Here is a 20,638-nt window from a genome sequence, read left to right as displayed (position 1 = left end):
TATAAAGCCACACTGAAAGGCCATCAAATCACCCCCTTCTAACAATTTATTAATATTTCTCCTCCACACCACAGTATTCCAGTCCTTTTTAAATGAGTTTATGTCCTTTTGTTCATTTTCTCAGGCCTTGATGGTATTTCTACTATGTTCTGTGGTCCTCGGGTTAAAAGGAACGTCTGATCCTTCTTCTGCTTCCCATGCTAGCATCTAGGTTTGGGGTTTTTTTCATGGAGAAAGACATCATCACCCCTGTACTCTGATTATTCTGCATCTTCTCATCAGTGTGAACAATTGCTGTCTGAAGTATGCGTCTTTCTGTCCACTGAGAGACAAAAGTGTCTGTATTTGGCAACTGATCATCCCAACGTTTTGGAACATGCATCCGTCTTTCAAACAGCTGGACTATTTTAAATGGTTGAAAAGAAGAATCTTGGACTTATTATGGGAACATCGTCTTCCAGAAGTTTTATATACAACAGGAAAATGGACTAAGATATATGGGTCAAAGGAATATTAAACACATGATGTTGCTGGAAAACAAACAAACAAATAAACAACCCCTAAAGGAGAGAGCAATTTTGAAGGAACTAACCTAGATTAAAAGATTAAAGCTTTGGGTGGCAGGGAAGACTTCTGGGTAGGACTTCAAGCCATTGAACTCCAGATTTTCTGAAAATTAACAGAGAAATTCTGTGTTTGCAATGCAAACTGGTCATGCTAAATCATGTGCATTTTTTTTTTTATTATTAAAGAATTGCAAGGAATTTTTTTGTTCAGATCATCATGGCTTCTAACTATGATGAACTAGGCGGATGCAGCAAATTTCTCTTGTGCAGTTAACAGTGCGGCAGGTCAGCTTTGGGAGACTATAGTGGATCAAGTACAGATGTAATTTTTATTATCTCTGATGAGTACTTGGTTCGTTGCACCTCAATGTAAAGGGTGTATTTTTCAACCTTATAACAAAAGAACAGCATCTGCAGATCCAAATGAATGGATGAAAAATTAACCCTATCTCTAAAGAATGGGTAGGTTGGGCCACTCCTTTAATCTCTAGGGACTCTGGTTGCCAGAAGCATGAGTGATATGTGAATCAACAAATAACATTTGGCATTGAAGTACAACTCTGTCCATCTAACAAAATATGACTTTCTTCAGGCTTGAAGGTCATAATTTTTTTTATTTCAGATACAATATTGTTGTATTCTGAGGACTGTAAAAGAGAATTTAAACTTGCCTAGAATGAAACAGTCGTTTTGGCCCAGGAAAAAGATCTCCATGTAAAGGGGTCATTCTTACCTGCATGCATGCGTATGGTTGAAAAGCTCTATTTTAATCATCGACTTGTCAAAGGGTAATAATTAAAATGTTTTTGTAAAGTATATGTTTGGTTATTCTTATCAGCTTCTACCTTTTTTTTTTTTTTTTTCCCTCTTCTCTTCCGTCATGAAAAGGAATTTTGAGATTTAATATTCTTCTCTGTGGCTGCACTGCTCCAATATTGGCTATTTAATTACCAAAGCTACAAAATCTTACTGTTGAATAGATGTTAGACACCATTACATCTCTGGGAAATGAGTATACAAGATTTGTAAAAGCCACCCTAATTTGCAAGATACTAAAATATTTGACTGCTTATATTAAATAAATAACTTGGCTAATAATATGTTCCCATACTATATCCATCCATACTTTATAATTGAATTTTATAGCAGTAATTAATCTTTCCTCTTTAGCTGACGGGAACCAAAGGACTTAAAAGAAAAATGCCTTTCTGAAAATGCTAATTTTTGAGTACCATATTTAAAAATAAATACACACACAAACATCCTTTATCATACTCTTTGGTTTCATGTTCTTGTGTAAGAAGATCTCTTAAACAGGAAACTTTTCCAGACTGAGAAAAATGGAGGATGGAAACTGCCCTTTAAAGTGTTCTCGCTTAGGAGGCAAAACTCCCAATTGCAAACATTAAACAAAGTTTTTGATGTGACAAAACTACCACTCGGGTAGGAATTCAGGATTTCAAAAAGGAGTAAGTGGAAGGACATATATAAAGACCTTGGAAGAAAGAAAACATTTATATGGAATATTTATAAATGTTAATGTTATTTATCCATAGCATTAGAAACACGTAGTCATCATGCATTATGAATTCAGTTGAATAATATAGTCAATGTGCCCATCCAGTGTTGACATGCCCATACTCAAACATATTTTTGCTTTCTGAGTTTCTCTTTATTGTCATTAAGGGAATTATTACTATTACTAAAACTCACTGCAAGTGGGGCAAAAGAGTACTGGAGCAACCTCCTGCTCCAGGGAGACATGTCCTGATTCTGAACTGAAAAGAGACAATGCTGCTGGTGCTCTGGGACCTGCAGGATCCATAAGAGGTTCCTGTGAGGATACAAATGGTCTGAGGGCTGAAGGAGCTTTTAAATTAGACATCCCAAGTCATCTTTGAATGATTTCTTTCCCGAAACCCATATCCAACACAATTAATACCACAAACAGAAAAAGAGTTGCACGGGTAGATCTTATTTTGTCATAAAACATTGTATTTGTTTACTTATTCTTTTGAACATTCCCTTTGTTTCTTTCCTGTACTTTGTGTTTTCAGCTGTAATCTTAAACCATGAATCCTCCAGGAAAGGGGCTGTTGCTGCTGCACCTTGGCAGAGCCTCTGACGTGGTGCAGCCTCAAACTCAAACGTCAGTCTCTACAACAGCTGTCTGGAAAATATGTTTTGACTGTCAATAGAGATAAAATCAAATGAGACAAAATTAAGATTTCTCAACAATACCATGAGAACCAGCGTACTCATAGGGAAACTGGAGTCCCTGAGGGGAAGGAAATATTCAACATATCTGATACACCAAAAAGCCAGATGAAGCAGCTGTATTGCCTGAATCAGAGTATGGGCAGGGATCTCAGCATCTTGTGCCAGGCAAGCTTTCTGGCTGCTGAACCACTGACAATATGAAAAGAAAAAGAGGCTCTTTTGCCTTCTTGTTCTTTTTCATCTCGCACAAAACTGTTTTACCAGTCATGAAATATATTACGTTTCAGAAATTTAACTGAAACTAGCACATCTCCTTTCCTCAACTTTTTTTTTGTTGTTGTTTTGGTTTTGGTGATGAATATCCATTTCTAACACGCATCTCTAGGTCTTACTTCAAGAAAAAAACTAAACAAACCAACCAACTAACCAGAAACTATTAAAAAAACCCAACAAACCACACAGAAAAAAACCTTAAAACCAAGAACACTTGAAAATAATTTTATATGACAAGGAAAAGTGTCATACATCGAGACAGAATGGCTCTATCAGTTCATTGCAGTGGCATAAAGTATTTCTAGAATTTCTCACATTGTCAAATTCCAACTTGAATGATTTACAAAATGTCGTGATAGGCTGCCAGCTCATTAGAAGATGAAAAAAAAAAAAAAAAGTTTTGGTTAGTTGTCTTCTTGTTTCACAAAAAGACAGTAATTGAAATCTATTAAGTGTACATAATGTTGATTTGAAATGCATTCCACCATGAGAGGCCAGGTGTCAAAAGTCTCCTGGCTCTAATAATATTCTCTTATTTTGAAATCACAAGATCTTTGGCTCTTTGAAATGCAGATGGTACAACTCCATTAAATACTTTATTGTGATTTAATGGTTCCTCCCCTGGGTTCTGAAATTCAGTGTGAATGAGCTGTTAAAACTAACTGTGCAATATAAGTGCTGAAAGTAAGGCAAAATAATTTAAAAAATTATGCTCCAAATCAATTTTTCTCTCTCAGAATAAAAAAAATAGCCAAAAAAACCCCAAACCCAACAACCAACCCCTTATTTATTGGAGCAATCTGCAACAGCACATTTAAGCAATAAGCAGCTTCACATACTTTAAGAGCTGCTTACAGTTTAAATGGTTAAAGCATATTCTTGCTCAGTGAAAATATATTCTGCAGGTATCTCAAATAAAGTCTTTTACCAAGATAATTTGTGGTGTCGTCCTTGAAATTCTGATCTAAATAACAGTAGGATGCAGGCCTAATGCAGATCGAACATATATTGCATGAGAATGAACCCTTCCAGCTACTGCAAACCTGGCTTGCTGCGCTGCACTTCACAGATGTTCCTGCAATGATTCAGGGTGCTAATAAGCCCTAACATTGAGGGATGAGAGGCAAGACAAACTTTGTCGAAGAACTGTTGCTCCCTTTTCCCTAAACAGCTGTTTAGAATGGTGTACGTGTTTGATAGTGACTTAATGCTCCCATTAATGATCATGAATTAGCTTTGCCATAAAAGAGACTACAAACCAGCAGGGCAGAACAATGTTTACTAGTGCAAGTCAGACAGTGTGCAAGTGGAGAAAATACGAACCATGCACCAGTGGAGAGAGAGAAAAAAACTCAAAAAGGAGAGAGGTGTGTTAACTTGGTTTTGTAAGGAACCGAGGTTCATTCAATCAGATAGTCTCTCTGCCCCTGACTGGTTTCCTTTAAGTACATGTTTGCAGCCAGAAGCGGGATACAGGCCATGGAGGGCACAGAAACATAATATCCAAGATGCCAGTCAGACTCCTCCTCACTATCAAGTGCAAAAGCATTCTATAAACTGATGTAGGAGGCAAAGAATGGGGTTAAGCAGTGTCGTGGACACTCTGGGTGCTCATCAACCTCTCAAGAACTGCAGGTACCCTGTAGTCCTCTGGCCGGGGGTCTTGGGCTCACCTGAGAACAGCAATCTGACATCACGCCCGTTGGTGCAGTGCCTTGAGCAGAAACCAATTTGCACCTGCATCATAAGACCCACTATGTGCCACCTGCTGTGAGTGACACTTCATTGGGGTGCATCTTTGCCTTATTACCTTGTGCAGGAGAACCACGTGGTGCTGGTGATGAACTGTCAGGGCAGTAAGTAGACACACACGTGCATTAGCACTCAGCTTCTACACAGGTCTTACTGCCAATGAAAGAACAGCCATTCACCATTCCCACAAATCTAAATTGCAAACTTTCTTCTTTTCACAAGTGGGCAGGGAATAATTTCAGCTGAAATTAATTACCAGCTAGTTCCACAACTTCAGGGGTATGCAGGATATGTAGAACAAAATATAGGAATACCTCATTTCAGGGGTTGCTCTTGCACCTTAATCTGTCCGCCCTTCTCCTCTTTTATGTTCTCATGCGCATTACACACTCATATTATGGGTGGCAAAGGATTAATTTTAAAACATACTCAGACATTTAGCCAATGCATGGGATTCTTAAATATCTCCTCTGTAGACAGTAAAGGCTTATATCCAAGATAAAAGAAAGGGAATCAAACTAATTATGGCACTAATTTTGTTGCCTCCTTTCTATAAATATTCAAAATGAAAAAACCCCATGCTACAGAAAACCAAAAGAAAAAGAACATTATTTTTTTTTAATGGAGCTGGAGTGTGTGTTGCACAGCCACTTCTCTCCTTTTCCTGTGATGCAGCATTACATGGCACTTCTTTTGTACCAGAAAGGTTTGAGGGAAGCAGGATCTTCCATGCTTTAGGCATCAAAACCCCATGTTGATTTAACCAGAAACCTTGCATTCTCAGGAAGTGGGGGATCAGGCTCTGTTTGAGAAGAGATAAAAGAATGAATTGTTCCCTTTTTCAGAGGCAGAGTCAACTAAAAGAATAATTCTGGCAGTGTTGTGGTGGGGGTGACAGACAGATGTAGTATCTGTTCTTTTCTCTGAGGCAAATAAACGCCGATGCCTGGCAGAATCAAGAGTAGCTGGTTATGGTGAATGGTGTATGACAAATCCCTGATGAACAAAGTACACGTTATTAGAAAACATTATGGAAAGTTCTATTGCTTGTGTGCAGCAGTGGCTTTTTATAGCCCTAATTATAACTGAGGTGGCAATATAATCCCTGCCTGTACAGGCTGGTCCCTGATCTTGTCTTGATCTTTCACTTCAAGAAGGCTCAAATCTGGCCAGTGCTTTGATGGCATCCAGTGATAAAGCTTATCCCCTAAGCAAAGCTGGTATCCAAGATAGCCGAAAGGTGTTATAGGGTAATTGACAGGTTACAGTTATGTTTACTAGATGACTTCTAAAATTGGCAAGAGGTTGGCGGATAGCAAGGATAAGCTCTTACTCTTCGACTAGTGCAGCGCAGATGGGAGTTACTCAGTTCACCTTTCGTGTAACAAGTATTAGACCTTATGTCACTGCTATTAAACATTAGGCATTATTCTATTTCTTACGCTAAAAATGTGTTCATTTTGTGCATTAAGAGTTTCAGTTTTGTTCCTTTACAGATGGTTTTTTATCTAAGGGCAGTGTGGCAATTTATGTGGCTGCCTACATTTCTAATGGCTATAATTGGGTTTTTTTCTGTTCAATGTACTGCAGGACTTCAAAGGGTTAATTTGGGCATTTGAGGCAGAACAGGAAATAATGCAGACAAAAGATGAGGAAAAATAAGGTATTCGTGAACAGAAGATGAAGGAAAAAATGGGGACATGGCTAGCTGTGGGATAGCTTTTGCCCACTTGACAATGTTGTGTGCTCCCTTTGAAAGGCATTAGTTAATCTGTCTCTCTGCTCTACCCCTTCCATTCCAGAAGATCACCAGGCATCCAGAGCCAAACCATGGAGTGTTGCAGATTTAGACAGTTTCCACAGCCCCTGTCTGGTAATCCTGCAAATGATGCTGATCAATCAGATGGAAGAAGTTAAAAAAACAATTGGATGCAAAAAGTTCTTAACCTTGAGTGATTAGTGAACAAATAAAATAAATCTTGGATATTAGAGTGTAGATAATTAAAACGCAGCAGAAATTATCCTGATGTGGGGAAACAATTTGGAAAATGAAAAGCAGTCTTTTTATCCTGTGTTCATGCAATGGATGGCAGAAAAAGGAAGACAGGATGAGTGAGGGCTCACATCTGGCAGGTCTTGAGCCCATTTTGGTACTAAATTCCAGAACATGAAGCACATCATGAATTCACATGACAGAAGGAAGAATTTTGCACTAAAGATAAGTATCTAAATACAAATATAAAAATGTAATATTTATCTATTTTATATAAATACTAAATTTTATATAAAAGGTGAGAATGCCAGCTTGAGCTGCAATGGCTTGTGCCATTCCAGTCCCATCTCATCCATATTTCAGCCAAAGGCTTTTGCTGTTGGGAAGTCATTGAGGATTTGCAGATATGTGAGCAAATAAAGGAAAGAGAACCTTCAAACTGTCTTGGGTCCTGGGGCTATCCATATGTAAATGATGTTTACATACCTATAGTAGTTACAAATGGTAGCAGACTCGGAAGGCAATTTTTCCCACTGCAAAGCGAGGCAGTTGCTTTAAGAAAGATGTACACAACAAATGGCAAAAATCCACCATTTCTGGACTTTAGGACAACAACGGACACCTGGTCAGACTCTTCACCTAGAAGGCCACATCCAGGATCAGTCACCGTAGGTGGAGAGTGCTGTGACACGCTGCAACCGCAACCACCCCGGTGACAATGATGTAGCGCTGAAGAATTGCAGTCCCGTAGCACAACAGCACAGGGAGTCTTACATGAAACTCAGACTAGCACAGTAAATAGGTTTGGCTTATACATATCAGAAAATCCATATCAAGAAAACCTAGATGCAAATAATTACCACTTTTGAGCTGGAAGGAACAGTCTGTACCTTGGAGCCATTCTCGCAGCACTGAGCTGGAGCAGGGTACTGCATTGCTCTGTGCTAAGAAAAATGGGCTAGAAGGGCTAGAAGGAAGGTACTGGATGAAGGGGAGATTCTGCAGCATCCTGGAGCCGAGGCCCTTCTGGAAGCACAAGGGAGCAAGCTGGGTGAAGCAGCACGTGAAGAGAAGCCCAACAGAGACGGGCAGCAGTAAAACTGCAGGAACAGTCTGATTACTTTGAGGTGGGGAGATGATGGATTTTGTTGAATCAAATCTGAAAACAAAAAGTCATTGCACTTTAGGTAAGAACCAAACATAAAAGCCTTTTGTTGTTTCATCCCTTTTGGCTGAATAAACAATGCCTGGCTTTGAAGAAGCTATTTCTGTGTGATTTTAATCAGCTGCTAGTCACAGGATCTCAGTGGAAAAAAGCTTCCCAGTACCAAATGTAGTTAGGCCCTTTAGATTTATCCTAATTGGGGAAAATAAGGGGCTGCATTACAGGATTATTCCCTCAAGAACCGTAAAAAAAAGGCAAGCCTGCCACTTGGGGGTGCAGGCATGCTGGGCTGCCACAGCAGCTAAAGTGCAGCTTGCCTTATAATTATGACAGCTGGATTCTTGGTTGTAAAACACAGATAAGCAGTAAAATTAGCACCGTTGTGGAGAAACGATGCATTAATATCAGAGACTTTGTTGAGGCTTCCTAGATTTTCACTGTCTCTGTATTGACAGTAAAGCCACCCTCGAGGAGAAATAGGTATATTTTCTTTCCAGACAGTAGTTTTTCAGGCAGATCTCTAGCATGGAGACTGAGATGCAAAAACCAAGTTGCTGTAGAAGTAGTGATGCAATCACAAAGCACATCTGTGCAGCAAAACGAAGGCATGAATGTACCGACATGAGTGCTGCCAGGTGAATTAGGCATTATGTGAAGCACACATAATAAATAGTGAACACAGTCAAAGTTTCAGTGAATGCTACCAGCTACAGCGTGTCCAGAGAGATATGCTGGACTAAAGCCCATGCTAACGTATCTTCTCTGCTAGCGTGGGCTTCATTAGTGTAGGGGAGATTTTTTTTCTTTATCTGTCCTAACCTGCTGGACAATTTTGCAGTGCCCCACTACTGATGGCTAGGTGCCACCGAAGAGGCTGTGTGAAGTCCATCTGTGCTCTGCACGCAAGCACAAAATGCTCTGGGATTCTGGGTGTAAAATGCACTTTATCAAGGTGTGTTATTCCTGGTAAATGTTATAGCTTGACCATTGCAAAAAGCCTGATCCTTTTAGTTCTTTCCTGAAATCGCAATGTGTTGAAACGGAAACAGTTCCAATGTCAGAGAAAAACGCTATTAATTGCAAGCTCAGATGTAAGACTAGAGCTTTAGGGGAGGGCTGTCACCCTGCCACTTACAGGCGCTTAATGGTAGACAAAGGGCTTGTGAAATGAAATGCTGGAAACTATTGTGAGATGCTAGCCGAAGTAGCCAAAAGATTAGACGACTTAACGGGTCGTTTCCACTCTTTAATTTCATGGTGTCTCCTTTTTGTCATGCAACCAGCCCGGACATTCAGGTTGTTTCTACAGAAGTGCTTCTGAACAGCCTAATGCTGTTAAGTGCATTCTTCTCACTCAGCACTTGCATTAACGTTTAATACAATATTAATATGGGCTCTTTTACTACGAGGGCATGTAGAGGGGATGCAAATTACAGATATAAAATACCTGAAGCGTCTTTTGACTCCTATTGGGCAATTAGTACTGATTTCACTCTCTCAGCTGTACACACGCAGGTAGGAAAAGAAAAATGGTGAGCAGTGGTCTGACATGGGACCTTCCCGTCCTCCAGCTTGGACTGCTGCTGGAATTTCATCACGTCCCGCATTCGTGCTTTGATTTCCTATCCCTAACGGGCCGGACGACACCCTGCCCGGGGAGGGAGGTGGGAGAAGGAGCTGTACACCTCGCCCGAGTTCCCTGCCCGGGCGTTCGGGAGGACTCTAGGTCACGGCAAAGCACAGGGCTCAGGCGACACCTACAAGACCAAAGTTTGCGGAGGGTGGGCTTCCCTCGCCGACCCTGCCCGGACTCCAGAGGCAAGGTGTCCGCCGGGCCAGCGACCGAGCCGCCACATGCCCGTCCGTGGGGGGAGAGGGACTCCGGCGGCGCCGGGGGGTGGGGGCGCGGGGGGCGGCGGGGCGCCGAGCGGGGCTTTGCGAGGGGTGGCTCCGTCCGGCAGAAGCCAGCGCCGCCCTCGCTCCCGGCCGTGCCGCCGCACTTCGCCGTGCCCCGCAAATCCCGCCGCAGCGGCGGGGGAGGTGCGGGCGGGGGGCGGAGCAGGTGCCAGGGTGTGTCGGGCAGCACCGCCCGGCGCCGGCGCCTCCCCCGCGAAGGAGCCGCTCGGGGCGCGCAGAGCGGCCGCGGTCGCGCAGGAGGAGGCGGCGGCGGCGGCAGCCCGCGGGACGGAGGCGGCCGGCCGGGCCATGCTGGAGGCGCGGCGGCACCTGGCGGGCGCGCAGAGCCGGCGGGCGGCGGGGCAGCCTCCTCGGCGCTGCTAGGGCGGCGGCAGCGGGAGCGGCGGCGGGGGCTGCGCTTCGGCCGGGGGCCGCGCCGCGCCGGGAGGGACCTTCGCATCGCCGCGCCTCACCGGGCGGAGGCGCCGCCGCCGCCCGCCGGCTCCTTCCTTCGCAGAGGCGGCGCGGCCGCGGGAGGAGAGGACCATGAGCCGCACGGTGCTGGCCTGGCTGGTGCTCTGCGGGAGCCTGGCGGCGCCGCGCCTCGCCCGAGGTGAGGGGCCGGGGGCCGGGGCCGGCGGGGCCGGGGGTCGGGGCGGCGCCGGAGCTCCCGCAAAGTCGGAGCCGAAGTGCGCGGGGGAGCGGGGAGGTGCGACCGGCGGGCGGCTCGCAGCCGGGTGCCTCCGTCTGCGCTCGGCTTTTAATTTTTTTTTTAATTATTATTTTATGAAAAAAAAACCCAACCAACCCCACTCATCTCTACATTTTAAATAGAAGCCGACGAGCGACAGACATGTTTTGTTTTGAAACTACGCTTAATTAGAGGGGAAAAAAATGCCGTGAGAGCTTAAATGTAATCCAGATGAGCGGCTGGGAAGATTTAATAATATCCGCAGAGCTGGCCACATCTCTTTCCCCTTCCTCACACACACACACACGCACCCCCCACCCCCAGTCGCCGGCCTTCATTTTAATTTGAAGGCTGTTAGCTCCGAGCAGGAGACCCAGGAAGCCGCGGAACAGTTTGCAAACACGTTCGGGGGCTTTCGCGTCTCGGCGGCAGCGAACAGCTCTTGTCAGGCGAGCCCTTCTCCTGCATCCCTCAAACTAGGGCATCTCCATCTAAAACATCAAGGGCGCCTTCGCTGTGTCTCATGCACCCCCACCCCACCCCCCTCCCCGAAAAAAAACCTAACCCAGACCCCAACTCTACCCCAGAAAAACAACTTTAGAGCTCTTTGGAGTTCTCTTTGTGATTATTTGATATAATCGCTTGGTGCAGTCGCGGTGGGTTTTCCCTCCTCGCATTACAAAAGTTGGCGGAGCTGAGCTAGCAACGAGCTGAATGAACGTCGTGAGGTGGGGCGGGACGGGCGACCGGTTCCACAGCAGCAGCTCCTGTGAAAGCGAAGGGGTCGGGGGTGGCCGGGCCGCCCGCGGGGGAGGCGGCGGGGGCGGGGAGGTGGTCGCCTGCCGCCCGTCCCGTCCGGTGCCGGGCGCTCCCCGCCAGGGCAGCCGCAGCGCCGTCGGGGAAGGGAAGGGGCTCGGGGACCGCCGCGGGTCCCCTCGGGGGGTCCCTTCCGCACCGCCCCCGCCCACTCGCCCCGCAGCACCGTAGCCCTCCGTGGGCGGCCCCGTCCCGCGTGGGGCGGCCCCGAGCCCCCCCCGAGCCCGCTCGCCCTCTGCGGGCTCCGGCCGTGCCCCGCAGCCGGCGCTGTGCGGGCTCCGCCGGGCGCTGTGCCCGCGGCGGGGGGAGTCTCTCGGGGCTGGAGACCTTTTTATCGTCCTAGTTGTATCTTTCCGAAGCTTAGTCGAGCAGCTGTTATCCTAATGAGTAACGGAATATTTCCATTGACTTTTAGACCTGTTCCTGTCATTATTCACATTTTTTATTTTAAAATGAAACCAGTGTATCAGTAAAATTGAATATTTTATTAGATCTTAAATTATTCAGCGCGGTGGCTTCTCAAAATCCAGTAGCAGTCACACAGTTGCAGTGAGCATGTGATAGTTTATGCAATATGTCCCTGTACCTGCCGTTTATGCCCAAAATCTTTTAAGGAAAAGGTACTGGCTCTGCCACGAAGTCTGGACTTGTCCCGAATAACTTTGCATTGGGCGTCTGTAGGACTTCTCATACTTCACATCTGAGACGTTTTTTCATTGAAGTCTACAGTCTTTCCATGGGGTTAGGTAACTTCAGAACGGAGAGAATTTTGTAGATTTTCCAGTAGAAGTGAAACAGGAAGGGAGAAAAATAATATGTTTGCTCTGTGATTGCTTAAGCTGTAATTGTTCAGTTAAAGGTTTGTCCTTGGCTTTCAAAATGAAACAGAAGAAATTATACAGTCTTTTTCTTTTTAATGCTGAAACAGAATAAAACGCTGCTTGACAGATCTGATATACTGGCTTAATTTTGCTTGCTGTCATAATGTTTACTTTTAGTAGATCCTCTCAAAGTTATGATGACTGTAAGTAACTGAAACTCTTTGGAGAGTGCCTTTTGAACAGTACAAAACTTCTTGTGCATTGTTTGAATGTCACTTGCTGATGGTTCACTTGCATAGTGGTGTATAATGCAAACCTGTGGTAGTGTCATCTACGCAGTGTCCAGTTCTTCCCTGTCTTCTTTTGGGGTAAATGCCGGCTGCAGATCAAAGTTAAGTCATACAGTTCATTACTGACCTGTGTTTCATGTCAGCTGTTAAGGAAAAATGCCAGCTGCTTTTTTTAATTGGAGCTTTGCAAAGTAATGATGGAGGTCAAAATCCTGTTTATTCATGATATCTGAAAACTCTTTTGCTTTTTTGTGTTTGGAACACATGCATAGTGTATCAGCAAGTTGGTTTATTTTTTTTCTCTTTTTTTTTTAAAAAAAAAAAAGAGAGAGAAGGAGGAGAAAGATTGAGCAAGATGATCATGATGATGATGACAATCATGAAAAAGTCATCCCAATGGAAGACTGGAATTTTCTTCTCTATGGCCAGCCTGATGAATTTGCAATCTCATGCACTGTAACAGAGACAGATCTTCAGAAATGTGTTTATGTGCATGTATGTGATGAAACTAGGCTTCAAGGGTGCAGTGACTTCTACCCCTTAGTTTGCAAGAAAAATGCAGGTGCATTTTTAATAAGGAATGCCCTTTTATACATAACTGCAAAACAGCCGTAAGGCTTTACATTTGCCGTTGTTGCTGTTCCCTGGTCAAATCTGAATGCGAGCCAATCTGATGTTCTACCGTGTAGTGGACTGACATTAGCTACAAGAGTGACTACAGAGACTATAGGAGATTATTTCAGGTGGAAGAAATACAGTGCGTCTCATCTCAGGTTCCCGAGTCCCACTGTATTTTTTTAGGAACAAATAAGTCAATACCTTTCAGAACAGTCAGTGAAGATTGGGATCAAATGCAAGGCAAACATAATTTAAAACTGGTGGCTGTTTTAGTCCCCAGGTTTACTTCATGGAATGGGGTAAGCAGATTGGCTATGGTAATGGTACTGTAAGTGCACAGAAAATAGGTATATTCCAATCTCTTTATGTTAAATGTTTTTGCAATGGGATCTTCTGAAGATTTACCACTTGAGTTGTCTTTGTTGTGAAGCTGATCCTTAAATTCTGTCATGCTCTTTCACTTAGCTTGTTGCTGAATTTTTGTGTATGTTTTGCGTAAAAATGATATTGACATTGCCAATGCCAGGCAAGTCTGGTTATTTTATGATTGTGTCCCTGTCATCCTGAGAGAAATGTTTTGGAACTTTTAAGGAACTGTTTCAAAGATACTGCTTTTTCTCCATTACAGTGGGAACCTCCACTCTTTCTGAGGCTCGGAAGTTTTCTATAAAGCCTCTTTCTGCAGCTGGAATGAGCTGCAAGGAGTAAAAGTGCTGAGAAACAAGAGAGGTAAACTGTAGCTTTGTTCTCATGGAACTGTACTGAAAGACTGAAAAGATCACAGAGACTTTTAAAGACCAAGATTCTTCTGTTTTACTAAATGCCTTTGCGTCTTTGGATGGCATCAGCTTCTTTACAAACTGCTGACAGTGTGACCCTGCATAATGATTATCACTGTTCTTTTAACAAATTACATTTGTATTCAAATTGATTTTCCATGACTGCTCATATAGCCTCCAGAAAGCATATAGCAGATACACTATTGCATCCTGTACGTGTCTGGTCATCCTAGGACAGAATTTGATGTCAAGCCATGCATTGTTATAACTGGAATTAATAGTCCTGGTGGTATTGGTAGGGATTTCTTAAGTGTCCAGCTTCTTTCTCTGCCCTTTTATGTCTTTATCCTTTATGTCTTTTTTCAAAGGGTGTACTTCATACAAGGTTGTGTATCAATGGTAGCACAGTGAAAAAGGCCACTGTCTTATCTTCCCTCCTCCACATTTTTCCAATTACTGTCCAGTTGCAAATCAAGGAAATGATCCACGTTGGAAGTTATTTCAAAAGACAATCGCTTTTTATTAAGAGGCAGGGTTTTATGCCTTGAATTAGTGGTTTATACAGCACATGTCCATACAGCAGCCATGACAAACTCACAGCCTGATACCCCTTCAACGTAAGTAAAGTTATCTGAAGAAGCAGCGTTTAAGAAACTGCAAGAGCTGGAAATAAATCTATGTTATACTGAATTTTATTGTGAGTCACACAGGAGTTAGCATGTTGCTGTTTTCCATTTTTCAGGTTTTTACACATTTCAAGCTTATGTAAGCCACAGAGCCAGGAGTATTTCTGAAATCTTAAGGGGATAGTCACCTATCTTTTACAAGTTACAAGTGATGTTGGGCTTCTTTGTAGCATACGTGAAGCTCAGCTGCCTCGAGTTTGAAAGAATATGGGTTGAACGTCAAAACAGTATTCATTCATTTCAACTTTCAAAACAGGTTCACGGTGAAAATAGGAGTTCAATTTTTCTTGTGTGGATGATACGTTAGAAAATAGAAGATAAGCTAAAAGATTGAAACCCATATAAGGGTTGTAGGAATCTTAGCATCTGCAAACTTAAAACTTCTGGATAACGCAGTCTTATATTGGAGGACCTACAGACATTTTAAAGGGGGTGAAGGGAGAACGCAGAGGGAAAGCCAAACATCAGCCTGAATTCAGTGTGTTATATCAGCCCAAGGAATAAGTGGTAATGGGTCTAGGTTTCCTTCTTTATAGGAAACTTAGATCTTATGTCAGAGGGAGAGCTACTCACTGTGCCTAGTGACAACAGGGGATGGCTAATTTTCTAACGGCGTGTTGTGTAGGGAGTAAAGCAGCTTCTGTTGCATTCATATTGCAGGACCAGAGCATGGACCATTTTGAAAACAGTAACTGCAGTTGTGGACCTGGATGCTGGATATTAGTGAAAGCAGGGGCTGAGCTACCAGCTGGTGTCCCAGAAATTCGGAGGCACAGAATTTGTGCATGTCTTTTCATGGTTTGGGATTTCCTCAAATCTCAGTCTTGGTGTTGTGGGAATATACTGGTGGGGGTTTTCTGTTCATTTGTTTGTGTGGGTTTTTTTCTCTTTAATCCACAAGCTGTGTTACCTTTCATCACAGTGGGGGTGTTCTTCTATTTTAAGTTTTAAAAGCTGAGAAATGAAACAGACCATGATTATCTAATAAATTCTCTAGTTAATCTAGCTAATAATTACAGTATGTGGTGTGTGAGTGAATGCTTTATGAAGTGAAACTCATGGAAACAACTTAACTTTACATACTATATAGTGGCTATATGCATACACACTGTATTGTGAGTTTATCGTCATTTTAGATAGCGTACAGAGGAATTAAATTCACTTATGTGCCACACACATAGTGTCGTATTTCTTAAAAGTTTGGGTAATGTTAGATAAGACTTAATCGCCCTATGAATTCAGGATGCAGAGCTCATATTTCAAGTAAAAATTTGTTATATTCAACAAAAGCAGTGAATCTCTAAGACTGCTTTTTGAGACTGACAGTATGCCTCAGTCCATCCCCCCCAACTTTTTAGTAAGGGGCCAATTGTAGGGAAAGGCTTTTTATGACTGAGAGTTTGGTGAAGTTCAAAAATAGAGAATGAAGTACTCGTTAGTCTGTGCCATTCAAATGGAGAATCCTGGAGTATTTTAGCTGTGCCACTTGTGTCAGCAGAACATCAGGTTTTCAGTTTTAGGAGTTACGATTTTAAATACAATGTGTAAAGCAGTAAACTCAAGTAAGCAGATGACAGCAGGGAGGAGCAGCAGATGGAACTGCAGGCACAAGAAGATCTGCTCTCCTTGCATGCAGCCCAGGCAGGAGCTTTGCACACCCCAGCAGGAAACCAAACGTGGGAGTGGAGGATGTGCAACTGCTTCAGTTCCATGGGTCGTATGTGACCTTGGAGGCCCGCAGGGAAGAGGGAGTGGAACCAGGGCCTCCACCGGAGGAGGTGGGAGCTGTGATGTGGTTGCTCCCTGTCGCTTCTCATCCATCCCTGGGTGGTGGGTGCAAGAGCAGGGGCGGATCTGGAGGTGTAAGGTGTCCAGCATGCAGTGTCTGCATCAAGCGGTGACTCTTGATTAAAACATTGAGATGTTTGCCAACCAAAAATACTTTATCAGAACACTGTAATTCTGTATGTACAAGTTTAATCAGCATCTGTCGTCCCTGACCTGCTCCGGTGTTTAGCTTGCCTACCTGGGACACGGACAGCGTAGGTTCAAGTTGACTATTAATTGTTTCAGACTATGGATTTGAATCTCAGTTTCACATTTTTTATTTTAATACAATGCAGGACTTTTTCCTGTCCCATTCATCATGCAACTAATTTTTTCCTTAATTATTTTCTGTTTTCAACAACACAAGGCATTTGTGCATAGCCAGATTGTGTCCCTACTGCAGGAAAAAGCTACAGTTTAGACATGGAGGGCTTTTTTGTGTTTTTGAGTATTCTCACAATAGTAACTTTTTGACAGAGACAAAAAAACAACACCCAAACCTGAAAGAGATGATTGCTTTGTCAATTTTTAGCTGTGGTAATTTTATTTGCCATGTTTCTATGTAGGGAGGCTGACAAAATTTCTACAAAAGCTGCTTTTTTCCTATCATTGTCAAGATGCTGTGTCAACCTGGATAATTATGGAGAGCTGTGACAGCAGTGCATAAGTAACAGTAATTTCTGATTGCTCATGTCTTAGGTTTCTACAATAGTGAAGGTACAACAGACGATATAGGAAATACTTTTGGGTAAGACATACGCCATTTGTGAGTGTGAAAAACAGAAAATAAAAGACATTTTGATTTATTTAATTTTTAACATTTGTATCTTAAAATCCATCTCCCTGTCATGTATGACAGCCTCTATCACTGCTGGATAATACTGCACACAACCAGCCCCTTTAATCCAGGCTTTCTCTCTGATTATTCTCTAGTACAGTCCCATAGACCATACGACTTTAATAGTTTGCCAGTTGTGGGGGTTTTTTTTGTTTGTTTTGGTTTTTGTTTGTTTAAGTATGTTTGCAGACGGTGGGCTCTGGAACTGGCTTTTTTTTTGTGTGTGTGTGTTTTGTTTTGTTACTCACACCCTTTGCAGCTTGGGCTTTTGAAATAAAGATGAAAATATTATTTGCTATGTAACCTGTCAGATTCCTTACTTGTCTGAGGAATTGCACAGGATTGCCTTACAAGGGCTTTTCTAGGTTAAAAATTAAGAGCTGGTAGCTGATTGCTTTTAGATACTATTCCAGAACTACTTTAAAACCACAGAACATCCATTAATTTGAATAATTTCAAGGGAAGATTAGAGTAAAACTGTGAATAGTCTACAATGGAGATGTAGAAATTATGTGCTGTTTTCATGGGAAGCAGCAAAAATGACCTAGTAGTTCTCTTCTATGGTATGTCCTATGTATGTATTTCTTTAGATACGCTTTTGTCTAATTTCTTTGATGTCTTTTTTATGGCTTACCTTCTGACCTCATACAAAATGATGCATCACTTACAGGTAGTCCTTCAGGATAAAGATCAACTACTTTAATAACAGCTTTCATTTTCCTGGGTGTGATCAAGCCCATCCTGTTGTAACCTCTTGACTTTCTTCACCAGGCTTCTCTTTAACCTGATGTCCTTGTTCAACAGCTCTAAAAAATGCTGCATTTTTGTTCTGTTGCACACTTACACGTACATTTACACTTTGGTTCCTTCCTGTGGTGGTTTTACTTAACCTCAAACTCTTCTCCACATGTGGGTCTTATGGCTCAGCCTGTTAATAAAGTCTTAGCGGAGAACCAGAGAGCAATAAAAAAAGGTAATTGAAGCAAAGTCAGACATGCTTGGGAATGTAGTCTCAGAGGTATATCTTCTTCTGTGAAATCTGTTGGGGGGGAAAAAAAAAGTCAACATTCTGAGTGATATCCCTAAAATCAGCTGGAGTGAAGTGTGGTTGACTATATATACTGGCTTAATATAATTAAGACTACATCTATATTGCTTCACACAGCAAGAGTAGTTATTACTTGAGTACGCCTCACTACCTTTCAGTGTAATTGAATAATTATGTGCTAATGTGCATTTAATATCCTGAGTGTGAGTAAATGGAAGGTAGTAAAAGGTGCAGCTCTGACCTGTGGGTCAAAGCCTCTCGGCCACTGGAGGGCTGAAACATGTTTCTAGTCTGTAGGAAACTTCCTAAATCTCCATAATTTACTGCTAAACATCAGCTGGGATGAGCAATTCTGCTATATGAGATTTGACAGTATGGCCAAGCCCATTGAATTGCTGTTTGCCACTGATTTTTCCTTAATTTCAGCACTGGTGATGGTCTTCATATGCAGAGCAGTAAAAAACTTCATTTCTATGCCATGCTAGTTTTCTGGTAGTTTAGCTTGTTGGGATTACTTAGGGCAGGGCAAGGCAAGCCCCAGTGCTGGTGCAAGGATGGGGGATGGAAAGAGTCAGGGAGGAGCGAGTGGCATGGGGCTGTTGGGCACCAGTTGTGTCCTCACCTGGTTCCTTTAAGGGGGAAGTCACAGACAGTTTTCTCAGTGACAGCTTACGCATTTTTTGCCAATAAATATGTTTCTGGACCTACCTGTCCAGGTGCTTTCTGGCTCTTAATGTGTCAGTGTCCCAAGTCTGTTTTTCGATGCCAAACAGGTGAAGTTAAACCGTTTTGAACAGGGAGGCAAGGTCACTGGCTCCCCCACCGCACCTTACCCTAAGGTAAAGAACGCTGCGTGTCTCCCTGCCTTGTGTATAGCTATGCATCACCCACGGTGGAAACCAGGTACAGGCATCAGAGCTGTGAGTATACATTGTGTTCCTGTCTGCGTTGCCTTGGTGAGGTTGTAGATTTGCAGATGAGCAAATTCTGCATTTCCTCTGCCATCTCCAAGTCCTGAGTACCTGCATGCTTCCTCACCATCCTGGAGTCAATCAGATGCTGATTAGCTAAACTGCCCTGGCAGGTTACTTTGATGAGGACAGATTACTGTGTTTTTCTTCCCTAATTATTTTGTGCAAAATATTTATCTTATGGATAAAGATTGCTTTTTGGTCATGCAAAGCAGGCAAAGCTAGGGAGCTTCCCGTGTGCTGTCAGTGGAGCAGGAGGAGCTGTCTGCCATAGAAATTCTGCCCTGGCTTATTTCTAAGCAGGCAAACTGCTTTAAAAGTACTGGTGAGTAGATGTGCTTCTGGCGCATCCAACTTCGGACCAACCGAAGACTGAGCAGGAAAAAAGAAGAAGCCAAAATGAGTAAGTGGAATCACGACATGCTTCAGTTACTTCAGGAGGAAAAAAGAGAAAACTCTTTAAAATGTCAATAAAAAGTTGTTTTGGCTGTTTCACAAGGACTTCATGAGTATGTGTGCATGCTGAATCTGGCAGCTAGATTCAGCTGGACGATTTCAGAAAGTAAGCAACCTGATCAAGAAGTGTTGTGACCTTCCCAGGTAGCAGTGTCCTTTTAGCCCTGCTTTACACACCAGCGCCATAGGAGCTGTGTCTCTTCTTGGGACCAGTGATTGACTAGTTTTGACCGATTAGTCCTCTGCTCGATTGTTTTTTTTTGATAAGCAAGTTTTGTTTTGGTTTTTTTTTTCCTGTAGAAAGCAATAAAAATCTAAAAATAGTTACATTAATTTCTTTTCCAGTAACAAATTGTGGTTATGGCATTATACTTGTAGAAAAAATCTGAACAGAATTATAAATCCCAACTAAAAAATTTCTTTTAAGGCAGAGGAGGGAAGAAGGCATATCTCAAAATTGTACCCCAACTTCTCTGGAATAAAGATCAGTCAGATTTCATTCCAATCACTTTTCTTATCTGGGCTTTTCCTCTAGAGCAGCACTGTTTTCAGAGCTGAACAACTGTAGCAAGAAATACAAGTTTTCTTCTTTTATGTTTTTGGAGATTCAAGAAGCTATTCTTTCACCCCATAAATGTTCTAGTCTGGCAGATAATCATAAAGTCTTGTGCTAACATCTTTCATAGCAATCTGTTGTCTCTTGTGTCACATCAAGCTTTGATTTTGGTTCCCCTCGTTCCCACCTTGAAGTGTGTGTATCTTCCTGATGATACAAAGTCTGAAAACAAAGGTCAGCACGTCACATAGAAAGGCATCTACCTTCAAAAGAAATAATGAGATGTGATGACTTACGTTTGCTGGAAGCTGTGATGTTAGGTCTCCTGTACTGCAGGTTCCTGCATTGCAAGCATTGCAGCTGCTCGCATGTACGT

At 42.8% G+C, this 20,638-nt stretch overlaps 1 protein-coding gene across 2 annotated transcripts in view; it reads left to right on the top strand.

Annotated features, from left to right (window-relative positions):
• The first annotated feature begins 10,002 nt into the window (after positions 1-10,002).
• The window catches only part of EDIL3 (EGF like repeats and discoidin domains 3), a 257,246-nt gene continuing 246,610 nt past the window's right edge, over positions 10,003-20,638 (top strand). Inside the window, exon 1 of one of the 2 annotated variants that reach the window (XM_055791610.1) lies at positions 10,003-10,478. In XM_055791610.1, coding sequence (XP_055647585.1) covers positions 10,412-10,478 — 67 coding nt within the window. In that variant the 5' untranslated portion in view covers positions 10,003-10,411. The remainder of the gene's footprint in view (positions 10,479-20,638) is intronic. The other variant, XM_055791609.1, reaches the window with a different exon arrangement.

Source organism: Falco peregrinus, chromosome Z, assembly GCF_023634155.1.
Source record: "Falco peregrinus isolate bFalPer1 chromosome Z, bFalPer1.pri, whole genome shotgun sequence".
NCBI lineage: Eukaryota > Metazoa > Chordata > Aves > Falconiformes > Falconidae > Falco > Falco peregrinus.
The sequence above is the reverse complement of the archived record's forward strand: the minus strand, read 5'-3'. Positions and strand labels throughout refer to the sequence as shown.